At 35.4% G+C, this 18,425-nt stretch overlaps 3 protein-coding genes and 1 non-coding gene across 5 annotated transcripts; 2 read left to right on the forward strand and 2 right to left on the reverse strand.

Annotated features, from left to right (window-relative positions):
- On the forward strand, positions 1 to 4,284 carry LOC105970845 (uncharacterized). 2 transcript variants are annotated; one of them, XM_088825648.1, is made up of 9 exons: positions 1 to 120; positions 443 to 1,096; positions 1,252 to 2,237; positions 2,326 to 2,533; positions 2,641 to 2,868; positions 2,955 to 3,128; positions 3,207 to 3,401; positions 3,493 to 3,606; positions 3,684 to 4,284. In XM_088825648.1, exons 2-9 carry the CDS (start codon positions 449 to 451, stop codon positions 4,014 to 4,016), a joined length of 2,886 nt encoding a protein of 961 aa, XP_088681774.1. In that variant the 5' UTR covers positions 1 to 120; positions 443 to 448; the 3' UTR covers positions 4,017 to 4,284. The 2 variants fall into 2 exon arrangements, with proteins under 2 accessions (XP_088681774.1, XP_088681775.1); XM_088825649.1 differs by lacking the exon at positions 1 to 120 and having other exon boundaries at positions 336 to 1,096.
- A 1,525-nt stretch (positions 4,285 to 5,809) lies between these two features.
- On the forward strand, positions 5,810 to 7,074 carry LOC105970885 (uncharacterized). Its single transcript, XM_088825317.1, has 2 exons — positions 5,810 to 6,041; positions 6,137 to 7,074. The coding sequence occupies exons 1-2, from the start codon at positions 5,970 to 5,972 to the stop codon at positions 7,022 to 7,024; spliced, it is 960 nt and encodes a 319-aa protein (XP_088681443.1). The 5' UTR covers positions 5,810 to 5,969; the 3' UTR covers positions 7,025 to 7,074.
- A 585-nt stretch (positions 7,075 to 7,659) lies between these two features.
- On the reverse strand, positions 7,660 to 7,732 carry TRNAK-CUU (transfer RNA lysine (anticodon CUU)). The gene has a single exon. It is a non-coding gene; the product is annotated as a tRNA-Lys (tRNA).
- Positions 7,733 to 8,086: 354 nt separating this feature from the next.
- LOC105970955 (U-box domain-containing protein 6) lies at positions 8,087 to 12,879 on the reverse strand. Its single transcript, XM_012995792.2, has 6 exons — positions 12,603 to 12,879; positions 11,871 to 11,971; positions 11,591 to 11,776; positions 11,086 to 11,193; positions 9,476 to 10,665; positions 8,087 to 9,108 (listed from the first exon to the last, which is right to left on the reverse strand). Exons 2-6 carry the CDS (start codon positions 11,919 to 11,921, stop codon positions 8,307 to 8,309), a joined length of 2,337 nt encoding a protein of 778 aa, XP_012851246.2. The 5' UTR covers positions 11,922 to 11,971; positions 12,603 to 12,879; the 3' UTR covers positions 8,087 to 8,306.
- Between the last annotated feature and the right edge of the window lie 5,546 nt (positions 12,880 to 18,425).

Raw genomic sequence — 18,425 nt, forward strand, 5'->3', positions numbered from 1 at the left:
GTATTCCATATCTCCATACATATATATACATTGGTCAATTCCCATAAATTCCTATATTTTATTGACATTTCATTCAATTTTTTTCTCATTCCGACAGCATTTAACCTTTCTTCACATAGTGTAAGAACAACTTCTTCTTCTTCTTCTTCTTAATCTTAATTACGTTGTATGAATTTGATGATTTCATGTTGATTTCATTTCCAATTCTGTGTTTCATCATTTATCAATGCATTTAATTGTCACATAAATTTTGCCCTGCTTTTGTGTGTGTGTGTGTGTGTGTGTGTGTGTGTGTGTGTGTGAGAGAGAGAGAGAGAGAGAGAGAGAGAGAGAGATTATATGAATAAATGTTTTTGTTCATGCTAATGATAACAATGATCTTCATGAAAAAAGAAGGGAAAAAAAAATTAAAACTAATAAAAAATTTCGATTTCTTGATTAGGTTATAATGGTTCTTGGTGTGAAATCATCGAAGCACAAAAAGAAGGGACCGTCGATTAAACTCGATTACATCGTCCATGTACAAGAGATCAAACCGTGGCCCCCCTCCGAATCCCTCAAATCCGTACAAACCGTTTTACTCCAATGGGAAAACACCGACGAAAACTCCGGTTCCTTCATCTCCGTCGCCGGAGAATCCAACATCGTGTTCAACGAGTCTTTCATGCTCCCCTTAACTCTTTACCGACGAAAAAAAGTCCCCGAAAAATTCAAGAAGACTTACCTAGAGTTCACCTTATCCGAGCCTCGTAAGGACAACAAGACCAAACCGCAACCCCTCGGTACCGCGTCGATTAATCTCGCGGATTACGGACTATTAGTCGAAGATGTGTTAACCATTAGCGCTCCACTAGTCTTCAAGAAGAATATTCCTAATTGCTCGGTGCAGTCATTTTTGGCTATTAGTTTGGAGCTCGTTGAAAAGGATAGTTCCAACGACTCGTCGCGTTTATCGCACGAGGCGTCTTTGGACAACGATGACGAGGATTCCGAAATCACCTCTTACACCGACGATGATGCTTCTTCTCATTCGTCGAGGACCGCCGGATCTTCGACTTTTGAGCTCGCAATCGCTTCACCGTCTCTAAGCGAGAAGGTTTGGCTATTTTATTTTATTTTATTTTTTTCTAATTTTTCTTGGTAATATTTTCGCTTATATTTTCGATCAGGAAAATTTGAATTTGCTCTGACACCATGTTAGAATAACTTAAATCATATTGCAATAACTTGAACTTATTAAAAAAAATGTAGAGTGGATATGGATACGCCGGAATCGACCTTACGAGAGACCGGAGCAAGAATTTGTGGGGTCCACCGTCGACCGATCAGGCATCGGCCGGTACATGGAACAAAGTGAAGGACTATGTTTCTTTGTCCAAATTCTCCGAACGAAGCATGACGTTAATGAAGAAGAAATCGGAACCCCCTCTAATTATCTCCGCTCCGATATTGTCCACGAGTTTTAGTGACACGAGCGGAAGGTTCAACAACGTCATACCGAATTCCCTGCTCGAAAGCATTTCACGCGACGCGATAGGTGGGAACCAACACCACGACAATGCTCAACAAACTGCGGAGGATAGATTCCTCGAGAAACTTGCGCAGGAAGCTACCCCGGTCGATCATTTCAAGAAAAATAGCGTTGGTAATAACTCCAACTTCTTCGAAGAGAAACAGTCGAAGCAAGAAAAGATTATGGAAGAGACCATGAAGAATTCTATGGAGAAAAGATCGACTCCGAAATTATCGGAAAACGTTAGTAAAAATCAAGTTCCGACGAGGAGCGACTCTTTAGTTCCGAATAGGAAAATACCGGCAGTTCCTTTGTCGAACAAAGCTCGGTTGAAGCATGCAAAGTCCGAAAATATAATTGGTTCGGCGAAATCGGATTTAGTAGATACACCACCACAAAAGAAATCGGGTAAAATTAGTGCGGTTATCGAGAGAAAAGATTCGAAGAAAATTGATATTTACGAGGGTCAAAAGGATTGGAAAATACGAGCTGAGATGCTCGAGGAGGAATTGAGGGAAGCGGCAGCTGTTGAGGTTGGTTTATATTCGGTAGTTCCGGAACATTCTAGTTCGGTAAATAAAGTACACGCGCCAGCTCGTCGAATTTCAAGATTTTACAAAAATGCCTGTGGGTTAAATTGTCGAGCCAAACGGGCTAGTGCTGCACGAGCTGCTGTCTCGGGATTGGTTCTCGTTTCTAAAACGTGTGGGAATGACGTTACGAGGTATTGCAAATTCTAGTAATCCTCGTACATTTTTGTAGTAAAATTTCACTAAATGAAAACTTAAATCATCTTTTTTTTTTATATATAGGCTGACGTTTTGGTTATCGAATTCGATAATGTTGAGGTCGATCGTGAGCCAAATTGCTACAGAATTGCCTGGTTTGAAAATCGAGGGGCAGCAGTCAAAGTCAACCGAAGAATCCGACGACTGTGAGGACATCTTGACATTCATTATGGCGCTCGAGAAAATCGAATCTTGGCTGTTTTCGCGGATTGTCGAGTCCGTATGGTGGCAGGTTGGTTTTTCTTTTTTTCTTTTTTTTGATTATTTTCTTGTTTGATTTACGATGTTCTTCGATTATCATGTCTAATTATGTTTTTTTTTTTTTTTTTTGTAATTTAGACTTTCACGCCACATATGCAGCCGACGGTTGCGAAAGGTGGTAGCAGAGACAAAGGGTCGAGTGCAAAGAAAACGAGTAGCGGACGAAAAAATAGTTTGGGAAATCTAGAGCAGGCGAAATACTCGATCGAGTTATGGAAGAAAGCGTTTAGAGATGCGTGTGAAAGGCTTTGTCCTATTCGAGCAGGCGGACACGAGTGCGGCTGCTTGTCTGTGCTCATTATACTGGTACATGTTCATATCATTGACTTTCTAACACAACATTCTTAACCGAATCGGAAAAAAAAAAAAAAAAAACGGATATTTTCTTTTAGGTGATGGGGCAGTTAGTTAATCGGCTGGACGTGGCGATGTTCAACGCGATTCTACGTGAATCTGCTCAAGAAATGCCGACGGACCCTGTTTCAGATCCCATTAGTGATTCTAAAGTCCTCCCGGTGCCAGCTGGCAAATCGAGCTTCACTGCCGGTGCACAGTTGAAAAATGTCGTAAGTACTGCACAAGTATTTCAGTTAAGGTTGTTAAATTCTGTTTTTTCTTTTGTTTTCTAAATAATTCTCTTGTAGATTGGAAACTGGTCCCGGTGGCTAACCGATCTCTTCGGATTAGAAGACGACAACGACAATTTTACTAATCTTGAAAACAACACTAGTAATATAAATAGACCGAAATCTTTCAAGGCATTTCGACTCCTCCACGCGTTAAGTGATCTAATGATGCTTCCGTTTGGAATGCTCGCCGATATTTCGACCCGAAAAGAGGTTTTACTACACTCTAATTTCGAACGCATAATAATAACAAATTATTACATATAGTTATAATTGTTTCTAATTTTTCTTCGGTTTTCAAAAGGTTTGCCCGATGTTCGGTCCTTCAATAATCAAAAGAGTTCTCAAAAATTTCGTCCCCGACGAATTCAGCCCCCATCCTATTCCACGTCACATAATCAACGCAATCAATTCCGAGGTTATATATTATTAAAATATATTTAAATATATATGTACTCTTTTTTGTTAATTTGTTGAAATTTTCTTGATATATAGGAGATTTCGGATTCTTCGGGGGATCAAATAATTACGACATTTCCATGCAATGCAACTCCGACAAAATATACGGCTCCTTGTGCAGCTTTACTTACGAGTGTGGGAGAAGTTGGGAATAAAGTGATTAGGAGTGGCCGATTATCGACACTGACGAAATCGTACACTAGTGATGATGAGCTGGACGAGCTCGATTCGCCGTTGACTTCGATTATTCCGGATAGCTACCAGAGTTCTTCTGCATTGACAAGGCTCGGTTTGATGACTAAGGAGAAGGGTAGTCGAAACGTTGTTCGATATCAGTTGCTAAGGGAGATATGGAAAGACGACGAGTAGCAACTTTTATATATATATATATATATATACACACGCTCTTTTCGTATATATATATACAATGTTTAGTGTATTTTTTCTTCATGCAATGGAAACAAATTTATGGACTCAAATTGCTGTAGTTCATTTTTGGCTAATTTCCTTCGATTATTTTAGAACAAACTTTTCGATAGATTCTTATATGAGATGGTGAGTGAGCATTCTATTTTCTTTAGAATGAGTAGGTCTGAAAGTCGGATGGAATAAATCAGAAATCGACCTCTTTATAAAATTTCCGGGTTTTTTCGGAAGTACAAAACACTTTCAATTCCAATTTAAAAAATATTTAGTTATTTTTGCTAGATGGCCTAACCATAGTTAGTATACTTAAACATTATACTATTTTGTTCTAATCATAGGCAAACTCGGATATATTTTGGAGCTCTATATACTGGTCTATGAGATGCTACATCTGGTGAAAAGTATCGGGCGTGGTTTTGTTCCATAGGTCTATACAAATAAGGGTAAATTACAGAAAACCCCCTAAACTTAGGCAAGATAATGAAAAAAAGACACCCTCACTTATCCATAATTACTAAAAACCCCTTCTGACTAACTATTGACCGAGTTTTTGAATAGAAAATGTGTAAAGTCAATTAAACCCTTCGGTTAAATACGTGAAAAATAAAAGGAAAAAATCTGAAATATGTAAAGTCTACATCGGGATCTCGAGCAAGGCCATGAATTTTATGAACAACTTCATTAATGATATCTTCGAGAAATTTATGTAGAAGGTAGAATCGACATTGTTTTGCGAATATTCCCTCCAATCAAGAAGATTTTGTGAATAGTCACACCATACGGGGTTTGGGGAACCGATCTCTTGTGAATAGTCACATCAAACGTAAGGGGATTTCCATAATTACGAATAGACAGGCCCGTTCCTAGGAATTCGGGGGCCCAAGGCGAACTATGTAGATCTTTGAAACGGGGGCCCCAACTAGGGGCAACATTGCCTTTTTTTTTTTTTGTTCGAAGTAATATAACATAGTAGGTTAAAAAACTTGGGGGTACAGGGGCATCGCCCCCGATTTTTTTTAGAGGGGATGAGTGTAAGTTTTACACTCAATTTATATTTTCTTTTGAGGATTTTTGTGGAATTATAGGAATTTCGATTGCACTAGGAAACTCCTATATATTTACCAAGTCTTCATTACACCTATATAAGATAACCTTAAAGACGAAAAACTGGACTTTTTCTACGCAATCTTAGAACAAGAAGAACGAGATAACGGAGAATCGAAGACAAAGACTTGACGAATTTTCATCATAGTTCTTCTTTTATTTCTCTTTTATGAATGTATGTACTTTTATTTTATATATATATATATATATATATATATATATATATATATATTATCAATAAATACTAATGTATAAGGACTATTTTTCTAAAATCGGGGGCCCAAGGCGACCCCCGCCTTTCTCGTCTTCCCTCAGAACCGGGCCTGCAAATAGATGGGGGTGTTTTTCGTCACTTAGCCTAAGTTCGGGGGTTTTGTAATTTACCCTACAAATAATTATCCTCTAAGCACACATACACATACACATGGGTGTGTGTTATTATGTGTAGATCAATGGTGCAGGATCACCCGATGTATTTCATCGGTTGCAGAAAATTTAAGATGGATTAACTATAGTTAGTATGCTTTGAGATTGACTATTGTGTTATAATCATTGGCAAAAAGAAGGAAAACCATTGATATTTAATTTTTCAGTTAAAATTAAATACACCCACACTATGTGTGTACTTTTACACACACACAACAGCTAGGATTAATGAGAGCCATATATTCTCATGGATTTAACCATGTTCTAAATTGAAATGCTATACTTTTACTTTTCAAAATTTATTTTGCACAAAGGTTAAAAAATATAAAAATTAAATAATAAAAAAAAAAAGAAAAAGAAAAAAAAATGAGAGTTCTCAACTTCATGTGGTGGATTCCTTTAAAGGTCATGAAATCTGGTGTTTCCCTTTTGAATTTGGTATGAATATTATGAATATTAATTTGCATCTTTCTTTTTTCTTGATTTTTTTATGGTAAATGTACTATCCGATTTCTTGGGAATTTTTTTTTCAGGAATTGAGAAATGCAGAGACGAAAAATCCAAGAAGGAGGCCACTCCACACGTGCGGGTCCACGTGTTTGGCCATGGCCCACAAAGCATGCACAAAAGCACAAGATCTCGACGGACCATTTGGAACAACGGCCAAAAGAGCGATTGCATTCGCAACTTTTTTCACCCCGTTAATTTACGGAATGCTCCGTCAATGGCTCTCCATGCTATCTTTCATAGACGATCAAATCCTCATCTTCGAACGAATGGCCGAGATCGTTCTCCCCCCATGCACGCCTCTTTTCGACAAAATCGACTCCCTACTTTGCTCCGCGGAAACCCTACCCGAAAACCTCGATAATATCATAAAAAAATTCCCCACGATGATTCACAACAAATTCCCTTTTCTTGATTGGATCCTCGTTCATCTCATCTCACGATTGAATTGTCTTCTCTCGATTCTAACACATTTTGGATCGAGATCGACGGGCGACACTAGGGAAAAGGAGATCAAGATTGATGTAATGAACTCCAACGAAAATAGTAACAACAAAAATATTTATACCAAATCGGAAGAAATTGTGGAAGACGAAAAATCGAGTTTGAAATCATGCGAAGTGCTCGTACAAAAACCGGTGACGAGGTTGGATTCTTTGAAGAAGAGGCTTAGGGCGTCGCTCGATCCAGATGCCTTTCGTGATGCGGATAACTCTCCGATGTACTCCTCGTACCAGTCCGCAAACTCTTCTCCGGTCTCCGACTACACGCAATTCGAGACGTACCCGTTTAGCCAAACGGGCCGACCCGATTCGATGAACTGCTCTTACAAGGAGGTGCTCGAGAAGGGGAAGAAGGAAGACGAGGATACGGTAGAGGATAACTCGACGACCGATATTGATCATACTATGTAATAATGTACTTTTATTTGTGTTTTTAAGTTACGATGGCGTAGATTTTGTGGTTATTATAAAGAATTGAGAGACATTAATTATTCATGTTTGTACTTCATTATAACAAGTTCGATAATAGTACTATAAGAGCTTGATGACTAGTGTCTAGTTTCACGTGATAGATCTTTACTATTCATAAGCGCACAAACCATTTCGGTGTATCATTCACTGGGTATAGCATAGAAATAACCCGTCTAGTAAAAGGTCGGAGCTCGATTTTTTTTTCTTTTTTTCATGAAAAACATTGGTTATATATGTTTATAGGTCTTGCTCATTTACATATATGTAAGATTGATATGGACTGGATTGTATTGGAAACTTGGGATCTAATGTGATTTTCCAATAATATCCTTATTTTAAACAACAAATCATATCATAAATTGTTTCATTTTGGGGATAAAATCGTATTTATTTTTTAATAGCAACCTATACAATTAAACATAGGAGGTAGAGTAGCTAATAATTTTATGAATTACAACATTTACTTTTCCACACCAATTGTAGTGAAACAATCTAAGCAAAAATATATTTTGTGAGTTTAAAAATTACAATTTGGACAAAATTATAAATAAATAAAAAATTTGGAAAAAAAAAATCGCCCACCGTGGGGCTCGAACCCACGACCACAAGGTTAAGAGCCTTGCGCTCTACCAACTGAGCTAGACGGGCTTATTTGCAAGAGAGAGCCTCTTAATATATATAACAAATTTATAATCGTCAACTGCATTTTCTATTCTTAAAGTTCCTCTCTTTCCTTTTGTTTTGTTTTAAAAATCCTAATTTTAGTTGGGACAGGACAAGGCAGTCAGATTTTGGTGCCCAAAAAAATAGAATGCAGACAAGTTCAGATAGCTACTGTAGCCTGTAGGCGCAAAAATTATACGAAAAATCGAAACCGTTACCGACACATCTGAAAACCAACGGCGTGTGAAAACGATTTGAAAAACTTCCGTAACAAATCAACATTTTACGTGTTATTTAGTACACGAAAAGAACTGCCTTATGCAGAGAGAACACACCAAATTAGGAGCTGATTCATGATAGATATATCAACTTTATAACCAAAACGTTACTCATCTCCCAAAAGCTGAATCCAACAATTTACAAACTATTCACACCTATACTTGTCTACCATTTTCCATTTAAAAAAAATAGTAATAATAAAATATAGAAAAAGATATATAATAGATCTTCTAGTGTGTTACTTCATACTACCAAATACAACAAACTACCCGATTTCGTCTCAACACTGGTACACCGAAAAACTCTTGTTCTTCCTCCAAAAGCTCCACGCCTTCCCCACTTTCCTCCTCGAAACCGACTTCGACAGCGGCTTCGAATCCTGATCTCCAATCAAAACCGCCACATCACCGCTCTCAAACCTCGGCCTAGCGGCAGGACTGGGGCTCGGCGACGGATCCCGCTGCCTCTGCTCCCTAAACAGCATCAGAAGCTTCTGCGCCTTCTGCTTCCCCCTCACAGTCCCGTTAACCGAAATCGAAACCAACGAAGGTATCACCCCTTCTTGAAGCACCATCTGGCTGCACTTCTCGCTCGCATTGCACAGAATCAAAAGGCAAGCCGCCGCCTGCTCCTGCTCGATTGGCTCTCCCAAATCAAGAACGGAGGCCAAAGCCCCCACTAGACCTGGTGTCGTTATAATCTCGTCTCGTGCGGTTTTGCTCGAAGCTAAGTAAATTAAAACGGCGATGCATTTCTCGGTCCACGCTTGTTCGTTCGGTTGTGTGATGAGGGCTTGTAGGCCGTCGATTATGCCAGCTGAGAGAAGGTGAGGGATGTTTGTGGGTTGGTTCGAGATGTTGTAGAGCGTGTGGAGAGCGTCGAGCTTGCATTGCTCGTCGGTTTCGTTTTTGAGGACCCATATCAAGAAAGGGACTGCCTCGGTTGTTCCAATTATGGGCTTGGCCTCTTCGAGACATGAGAGGTTTAGGTAAAGGGCTGTCGACGCTGCGACTGAATCGCTGTTGGCTATCATTTCCTGCAGTATTGGAAGTACTCCAGATGCCAGCATCAATTCTTTGTTTCTGAAAAGCAAAGAATATATAATCATGTTAGGCCTCGTTTGGTTCCAAAAAAAATATTAGCCAAGATAAAGATTAAATAATCTAATGGAAACCCAATTGTATTATTGGACCTTGGTAGGTCCGGCAAGATAATATTTCCGTGTCGACCCGGAAAAATTATTGGGTTTACTGTACATCAAATGAAGTCCAATTATTTAGTTAATCATGGCTAATCCCCCCAACCAAACTAGGCCTAGAAATACCAATTACATTAGACATCGCCGAATAAGAGAACTAGGATCATTCAATATGAAATAGAGGGAATCTATATATGCGTTTAGGCGTCAAAGCAAAGAATCAAACGAACTTATACGAATAGATTACGTACCTGTTATTATTTACAGCAAGGTTGAAGAGAGCCATTGCTCCGATTTCCTGAGCCATCACGTTTCTGGCAGAGACGGCAGACTCCAAAAACCGAAGCAAGGCTTCCGTAAAGCCATTAGCCCCCATATAAATCCTGGCTTCTTCGTCGTCCTTTAGCAAGTGCCTTATTTGCTCTGCCGCTTTGCATTTCTTCATCAGGTCATCCTCCTCCGCTAATATTTTCAAAAGATCCTCGTAGTTCTCAAAGGCGTGAACTTCGCAATCATCCTCGTGTGCAGAAACAGAAACATCTTCCTCTTCATTTCCTTCAGCCTCCTCGATGGTCACACTGTCGTTCAAAGGTACAACCTTAACACCTTTGAACTTGCACGAACCGATACTTTCTAACGACTTTGAATTCGCCGAGTCACTTTCAGACAACACTAGCCTCCAGTAATTGAGATCGAGCGATTCCGGTGGTCCATCGGGAACAGGAATACCGTTATGTTCGCACCAACTAGCAACCAAACCCTTGACACAATAATTGGGAGTCAAAGAAAGATGAGGGAGCTGCTGCTGAGTTTTAGGACAAGTATTATGGCCATCACCAAACCATTTCTCAATGCAAACCCTTTCGTACGTTTGACCAGATGCTATAATTACGGGGTCGTACATGAGCTGCAATGAAATTGGGCACCTTAATTCTTCAGGAGGGACAGACATTTGGTCTGATCTCCTGAAATTCGGCTTAAAATTGAACGAACTGAGTTTCGACAGCTGGCGGTCAAACGCACAGCCGTTTCGCCCTAGCATAATACCATCTTCCAATGACGATCCGTTTACTGTGGGCGAGCAAGGTGTTGACCCTTGCGAGTCATTGTCGTCGGAGAATTCGCTCCTGAAAAGCTTCGAGTACTTTCTTATGAGATGCAGAAGATAGGCAACGATCGACTCTTTTCTTTTGTCTTCTTCAGCACGGGCTCTATCTATTAGCTTCTTCAAAGACCTTCTCTCTCTAAGTGCTGCTCTTATAGAGGTGATTCCCAGTTTACAAGCAGCTTGATGAAAAGATTCGAGCTCGTTGTTGTCGTTAGAAGTGTTGTTGAAGTTTCTACCTTGTTGGAGAAGTTCAATGATGTCGTCGCCAATTTGCTTCTCCTCTGGGTCGAGTGAGAACTCTATCGTTACAAGTTCGGCTAGAACTCCATCAATCTGGAAAGAAGCACTACTCAAGTCAGAATAACATTCTAAGAAAACAAATGCTGCATTTAAACTTGGGAAAGAAACACTACAGAATAACTTGAAAAGGTTTGAATATATTTTATTTAATCATAATGCAGGGAAACTACCACAATGAAACGTTAAACATTAATTAGCCCCTAAAAGCAGATAACAAAAGGAATGGGCTAGTTCTTGAGCATTTTAGCCAATCAGAAACCCCTTTATCATACTGTGATTTCCATTCCTTTTCATTCAGTCTTGTTCCACAAATTCTAAGTGGATCTCTTTTGGTGCCGTCCTATTGTTAACTTAGTCGAGAAAAAAGAGCAGCCAGAAACTTCCACTACCAAAACCCACTTCAGATTTAAAAAATAAATTAAAAAATCAAATTAATGACGTATGATACAGTACCTGTATACGAATGGCTTGTGGAACGATATCTTCGACACGCTTTAAACTATCTTCTAGAGCACTTCTTGCCCTCTCAAATTTCAGAACAACAGAATCCCCAGTTATTGCCTGATGACACGAGAAGCAATAATGTAAGTAGAAGGTGTCAGAGAAACACATAGAGGAAGATAGTTGCATTAAATCTCTGTTACGGACACTCCAAATCACAAACTAACCGTACAGCCAAATGATACTTAAATCTATGTTAAATTGCAATTATAATTTAACATTTTCAGAAGCATGTTAACTTGTTCAAACCAAGAAAGTCAATGAGAGATATACCAAGAATCGAGAATCCTAATCACAATTGTGGAAGTCGAAAAGGGTGTATTTTTTCTTCCAACTACTTTGTAAGCGGAGATTAGAAGGCAGCAATTAACAACTAACGTTGCTGGCCTTTATGATAAGGAAATTAAGTAGTGGATTAACACTAAAACAGAATATGCAAACCAAAAGAATGTCTTACCAAGTAAAGTTTACTACATTCTGCACAGTGCTGAAGAATATTCTTGGTCTTCTCAAGTGCAATATGCAGAGCACATAGTGCCTGAATGCCGGATGTGCTCCTCGGCCGAGCTGCTTCTAGGTCAGGAAATATTGCCAACACTTTAACATACACTGAACATAGGCTTTTGCACATCTCCCCATGTAACTGCACCAAAAACCATATATTATGTCAATTACTCAAAAACCAACAAAATTCAAAAAAAAAATATATGAAAAAATAAAAAAGCTAGCCACTATACCTTTGGCTCACCAATAGCGAGTAAGTTTTCTTCAATCTCGGAAGTGTCCATGTTCAGCGTGGAAACAAGGCTGCGACTACTACAGAATTTTCACGAAAACCCTGAAAACATAACGAACATCAAATTTAATACAAAATCATCATTAGGAAAAATGAACTATTAATTTAACCTAACAGAAAAAGTAAATTTCAAATTAATCTTTTTTTCTTTTAACTGACTGATTATTCAAAATTAGCAAACCAATGATTACTACCCTCATCATTTAGTCTCGTCTCATCGACCTAATCAAGGAACTCATTAACAAATAATAACAAACAATAATTAGCCATCTATAGAAAACAAATAATTATTGGCAAAATCTTCTCCTAACAACAGACAAACAAGCAGAATTACGAACACGAAAACAATCCACATTGCAGGCAAAAATTAAACATCCGCAGCCAAAAATCAAATAACTTCAATTTAAAAATTAATTTAACCCTGACAGCTGGTATAAAATGTGCATTGAAAAAAAATGAATGGAAATGCAAAATGGAAAATGAAACATCACATCCAGATGGCATATGGCCTCAGCTGCAAATCAATCAAAAATTGGAAAATAAATAAACAGCTAAACATTACCGAATGAATTATTTCCTAATACAACATACAGCATTTTTTTTGAAGAAAAAAATCAAATATTTTATAAAATGTTATCAGATTGCAAAAAAAAAATTAAAAAAAAAAACATACCGGAATCAACCGAAAATGGTCCAAGGAGGCTTCATCAAACGAACAAACGCGAAAGCAAATAATGCGGAAAGCTCAAAATATATCCGGAAAACCAATAGATATTCTTCTTCGGATCAAACGGGTTTTAGTGAGAGAAAGAGGAGAGATGAGTTGAGAGAGAAAGAAAGAGAATAAAGGGGGCGAAGGGTTATATTTTGCAATGGAATATTAGAATTAATATTTTATTGAGGAGAGAAAAATAAAATAATGAGGGGTTAATTTATATAATTGGGGGGGTATTTAGTAAAAATAAAATAAGGAGGGGTTAAAATGAAATTTAAAACCCGAGATTGTCTCCCCGGCTCACTGGCCGACATTTGCCGACCCCCTAGTTTGTCGGCTTGCAGATCTACCACAAATGTGGAAAATGACACTTTTAACCTTCGACAAGTAGCTTTTAGTTTTTCCTTTTTCTTTTATCTCGTATTATTATTATTTATTTATTATTTACTTATTAAACGTCCACCGGTACCAGAGTATATACAGTAGAGCTTCGATAAATTTATTTTTTTTCGGTCGCAACTTGTGGACATCGTGTTGAATAATATATTGTTAAATTAATAGAATTTGGTTGGTCCAGACTATATTAATTTATAAAGGTTTAACTGTAGATTGATTCGTTTATTTATTTGTTTGTTTATTTCATGTTGTATATAATAGAGGAAAACTAAAAATAAAAATAAAATTGATATTAATGACTTATCAAGCGTTAATTACAAACATTATTTGTGGTACCAAAAGTATTCTATATAAATTTACACTATAAAATATTAAAAATAAAAAAATAATGCACATCAGTAAACTGAAAAATAATTATCTTATTTAGCTACACTAGTATTTTTTTTTAAATGTCCCACGTTGTGGAAATTAATTAATCATGTTTGTCTTGTCGGATAAACAGCATCGACATAAAGAAACAAAATTTGAAATCAAGTAATTATTAATTTATTGTTATTATTATGTGATGTGCTGTTATGTTTGAATTCAAAAGAATGATGAGTGAAATAAATCCCTAGTGTTGTTGATGATTGGATTTAATCATCGTAGCAAATAAATAGTATAAGAGGGACTTGAAAACATAAATCATGTAACTTGTTTTTGCAATGTTTCAGTTTCTAACCCTTTCCTTAATTCGTAGGAATGGAAATCGGACGGATCGGATCGGATCAGAATAAGCACTTTCAGAAAAATTCTATTTTTTTTTCGGAAGTGAAAAATCCATCTCAATTTCGTTCCAAAAAAATGGAAAAAATTGTAAATCGGAATATCAAATTTTGGAATGAAAAAAGTCGTCCCAAAATCATAAATATTCGATCGGAATCGGCTGAGTAAAATGTGTAATAATATTGATATTATAAGTGTAGTTTTCAGGAAAAAATGGAATTTTCTGAATTATTTTTTAACTTGAAATCGGATCGAAAATCGAAATCTCATATATATTCCAATTCTGACCCAAAAAAAATAGAATTTGATTTTTGAAATTTGAAATGAAAAATATTGTTCCAAAACCGAAATCTTTCAGAACGGAATCGGCAGAAATCGAAAATTTCGTTCCAATTTCCACCTCTATTGATTCCCCGCATACATAAATGTCTCATACTTACGACTAGATTTGTTGATTATTTGTGTTAAAACTTCCAATTTTTATTATACTTGTTCAACTTTTCACTACATTCTATATTATATCTTTGGTGTTCATTAGATGCTACTCATAAATCCTATAAGATCAATAATCTTTTATGGTAAATTTAATCTCGATGTCGGTAAGTCCTCTTGATTATTTTGACTCCAATAATCAGCTCTTAATATGTATTAACTTACGATTGCATCCCTATTTACATGATTATTTTGAGTTCGATAATTTATTTTTAAGTGTTTGCAAAATTAGTTTTTGTTTTTGCTTTTACTTTTTTTAAAATAAATTGTTTTGACTTATAATTTAAAAATCACTTATGGATCTGCTTTTTCAATTTAAGTTGATTTTCCAATATAATTATAAAAACCCTAACCTTTAAAAAATATAATTTAAAATCAACTTAACTCATAACCATTGACTTCTGCTTAAATAAGCTTTTATAAAAGCACCACCTTAATAATTGCTTCATCTTCCCTACAAATAGAAACCCTAAAAATTATTTGATTTTACACAAAGGGAAATCAAGGGGTAATTTGGTCAATGACAATTAAGTTTCCACACTCCCGCCCGGGGGTACGGATTAGTGCACAAGCCTATGCTCACTACCAGTCCACGTGACCTTGAATTTCACCATTTTTGAATTATTAATTTTTCACCCCCGAAAGTATTTCAATTTATCCGAAAGCCCCTGCCAAGATCCGTAATTCTCGGAGCCCCCCTGCAGCTTCCCTCCATTTGTGTCAAAGATGGACCATAAAAATATCACACTTCGCACGTGTGAAACGTGACACGCCAAAGTAATCAATCTATGGTCGTGAATTAAATTGGAAAAAGAAAGAAAACATAAAAATTACTCCATCTATTTGGAAATCATTGCTATGTTTCTTATATTATAAAACACTCTTCTCAAATTTTAATATCGTTATGTATTTCGGTATATATAGAATAGTAATTTAATTATGTTCACAATTAATTCCTGAATTATAGGGATTATTTAATTTTTCTCTCGTACGTCATTGGATTTAAATGCAATTAACTAACCACTTGGGGACCAATTTTTTTAAAAATTATTGCCCTTGTTATTTTTCTCATACGATCTGTAAAAATTAAATTGACACTGTACTATAAAATGTTTGCAATGAAAATAAAATAATAGTATTTGTACTTTGAGCTGCAGCTGATGCTGATCATCAAGAATCGAGATATTATATATGTAAATGCAATTTTATTTAATTTTATAATTTTCATTATCCAAATAAATTACACTAGTGTAATGTAGAAACTAATATTATGTATGTATAAAGTAACAATATTTTGGTATTAACACGTATGAAATTTTAGAAACTAAAAAACGAATATTTAATCGAACTATCGGTTGTATAGCACGCGTTAAGAATTGTGATATGCTACAATCCCATGAACACACGAGTGTCTGTTGTTACGTGAAATAAATGAAAAAAATCTATAAACTAACGACCTTATATATTGTGTTTGTATCATTTTAATTAAATGACTTCGAGTTTTTTTTCTATGGTCTATAAGCTCTTAAAAAATATTTTATAGATGTGTAAGAACTTATAAACTATTAAAAGATGTTTGGTAAAAAAATTCATTCAATTTTTTTTAAATAAATTGTTAGAGAACTTATTAAATTAGTTTTAAAAAATACACACACCTCATATTTTTTTATTTAAGATCTTATTCTTCATTTAACATCTTATCATATCATATCATACATTTTAAATAAGTTTATCCAAATAGATTCTCAATACAACAAAACCTCGAGAATTTAATATTCCCCTAAATTAATAGAATTTTGTTAGTTTCAATTGTATTACACCCTCCGTATCAAATTAACCGTCACTTTGGGAAGTTTTTCTTGTTCCATATTGCTCTGTTACTTTATAATTCCAATGATGCACTAATTACTATTTTCTCAATTATATCCTTATTAATTATGACTCTTAACTAGTTGAGATATAATCAATTATAGAGGTATTTTAGTCATATTATATGTATTTTCCTAAAATTCAACACATATTTATTAATTTTCTTAATACGTGCGCAATAACCGAAAACGTTAATTATATTGGAATAAATGAAGTAATTTATAGAGATTTAACCGCAGCATTAATTTTGTCTATTTAATCAGAAAGCGTTGAACCTGAAAACACGTTTTCCTATAAGTATTTTTGAGGTGGTGACAAAATATTGTTGAAGAGCTTTTATGGGTCAAACTTTCCTTATAGTGTTCTTCTCTTTGTCGACATCGAAGCATGATTTTTGGGTCAAATCACGAATGCATGACAGCTTTGAGTAAAGGCTGAAATAATTATTTCGTTAGGTTAAGTTATTTACATTTTCTACAATATTTTAATACTCCCCTAGATATTAAATAACTTAATCTACATTTAAACCTCTATAATACAGCTGATAACTAACACAATTCTATTAATATAGCAAAATAAGTATTAAATTATCGAACTAATAATTTAGTATATTTTTACCTAATAGGGATCAGAATAAATTATTATTTAAAAGAAGTTATTAATTTATCGAGGTTCGACTGTATACTGAAACTATGAATTTTGTATTCGAACGTGTTTAGCAAATTCGGATATACTAATTATTATCTTAAACTTTATATTGATTGTGGTCATGTTTGGTTCATTGGTTTGCACGAGTGATTGGATTACCTGGCTTGGACTATATTATACTATTAACTAGCCTCGTTTCATTGTCATGATAAGTCATGATTAACAAAATAGTTGGATTCAATTTGATGTTTGGTATCCCCAATAAATTGTCGGGTCGACCCGTCAAAATTATGTTATCATGGTTTATCTTGCTTTCTAGTGAACTTTTTTTTATTGAACGTCACGAGCTGAGATAAAATATTGTATTTCATTAGATTATTTAATCTTATTTTGGGTAATCTTATCTTGCCAATTAAATGAAGCCTTAAAGTATGAGTTTTTCATGATGTCATGAATTTAATCCACAATCAACTCGTCTTTTCTAAATACCAAATTATCCCGCACCGCACAATAAGAACTCGCCTCCTATCAATTTATAAATTAAAAGTACATGCATTAACTAATATATTTTCGGCATCTTTTCATTGATAAGAAAACCGACCGTCACTGAAAACGTGTTGGGTAACTTCTACTCTTGTTCAGCTGCTTCAAAATCGTAATTTAGATAGATCTAAACCATTTTAAATTAATCATGTATGAAGAAATTAATCTTGAAAGTGTTGCGAAAAATGGTACAAACTCTAACTAAATCACACCGCGCTCCTTATTTCATCAATTAGGTTACTCATTCGACGCATAGTTTACCATTTAAAATTACGAGTGACAAGAATCTGTGTTTTGAATAAATAGTCAGCCAAAAGAATTTATTGGCACTGCAACATTCATTTCACAATTTATCAATATCCATGATGTTGTATGTATTACTCCCTCCGTTTCTATATAATTGTCGTTTTCAGCTTGTGCACAAGGATCAATGATCTCAATAAATGTTGCTTAGTTTTAGAAAAATATATGTTCTTATACTAATATGCCATTGCCAATACTTAATGTGAGAGAGTGTTGAAGATAGTTAATAAGGGTAAAATTGATAGTTACACAATTAATGCAGTATTGTAAATGTACAGTGACAGATAATATGAAATAAAAATAATTTTAAAAAGAGACAGTTATTGTGGAAGAGATGGAGTATATGTATACTTCATTTTTTTTTTCTTTTTTGATAATTTTTTAGAGAAATTTATTTTTGCAAGAATTATGTGTGTGATGCAATACAACCGTGTTTTATAGGGCTCGTGTCTAGCTAGAGCCGACAGTGGCCGGCTTGGTCGGCTCCCCAGAGACCAAGTGGCATTGCATTGCAAATCTAATACTAGTATTTATCAAACTTTAATAAAATTAAGTTAAATATCATTAATCAGCGTGAAGTTCTAATAATTTGTACTGCACGAATATTTTTAATTTTGTATATTGAAATTGTTTTTATCTTGTATATCTGAGTCCACTATGATTATTTATTTTAAATGGCAGAAGTATTGACTATAAACAATTATAATTTTTTTAGGGATTCCCATCCATAACTAATTATAGAAAATATTGAATAACTTCCAAAAT

This window comes from Erythranthe guttata, chromosome 11, assembly GCF_056151865.1.
Source record: "Erythranthe guttata isolate IM_541 chromosome 11, IM_541, whole genome shotgun sequence".
Lineage (NCBI taxonomy): Eukaryota > Viridiplantae > Streptophyta > Magnoliopsida > Lamiales > Phrymaceae > Erythranthe > Erythranthe guttata.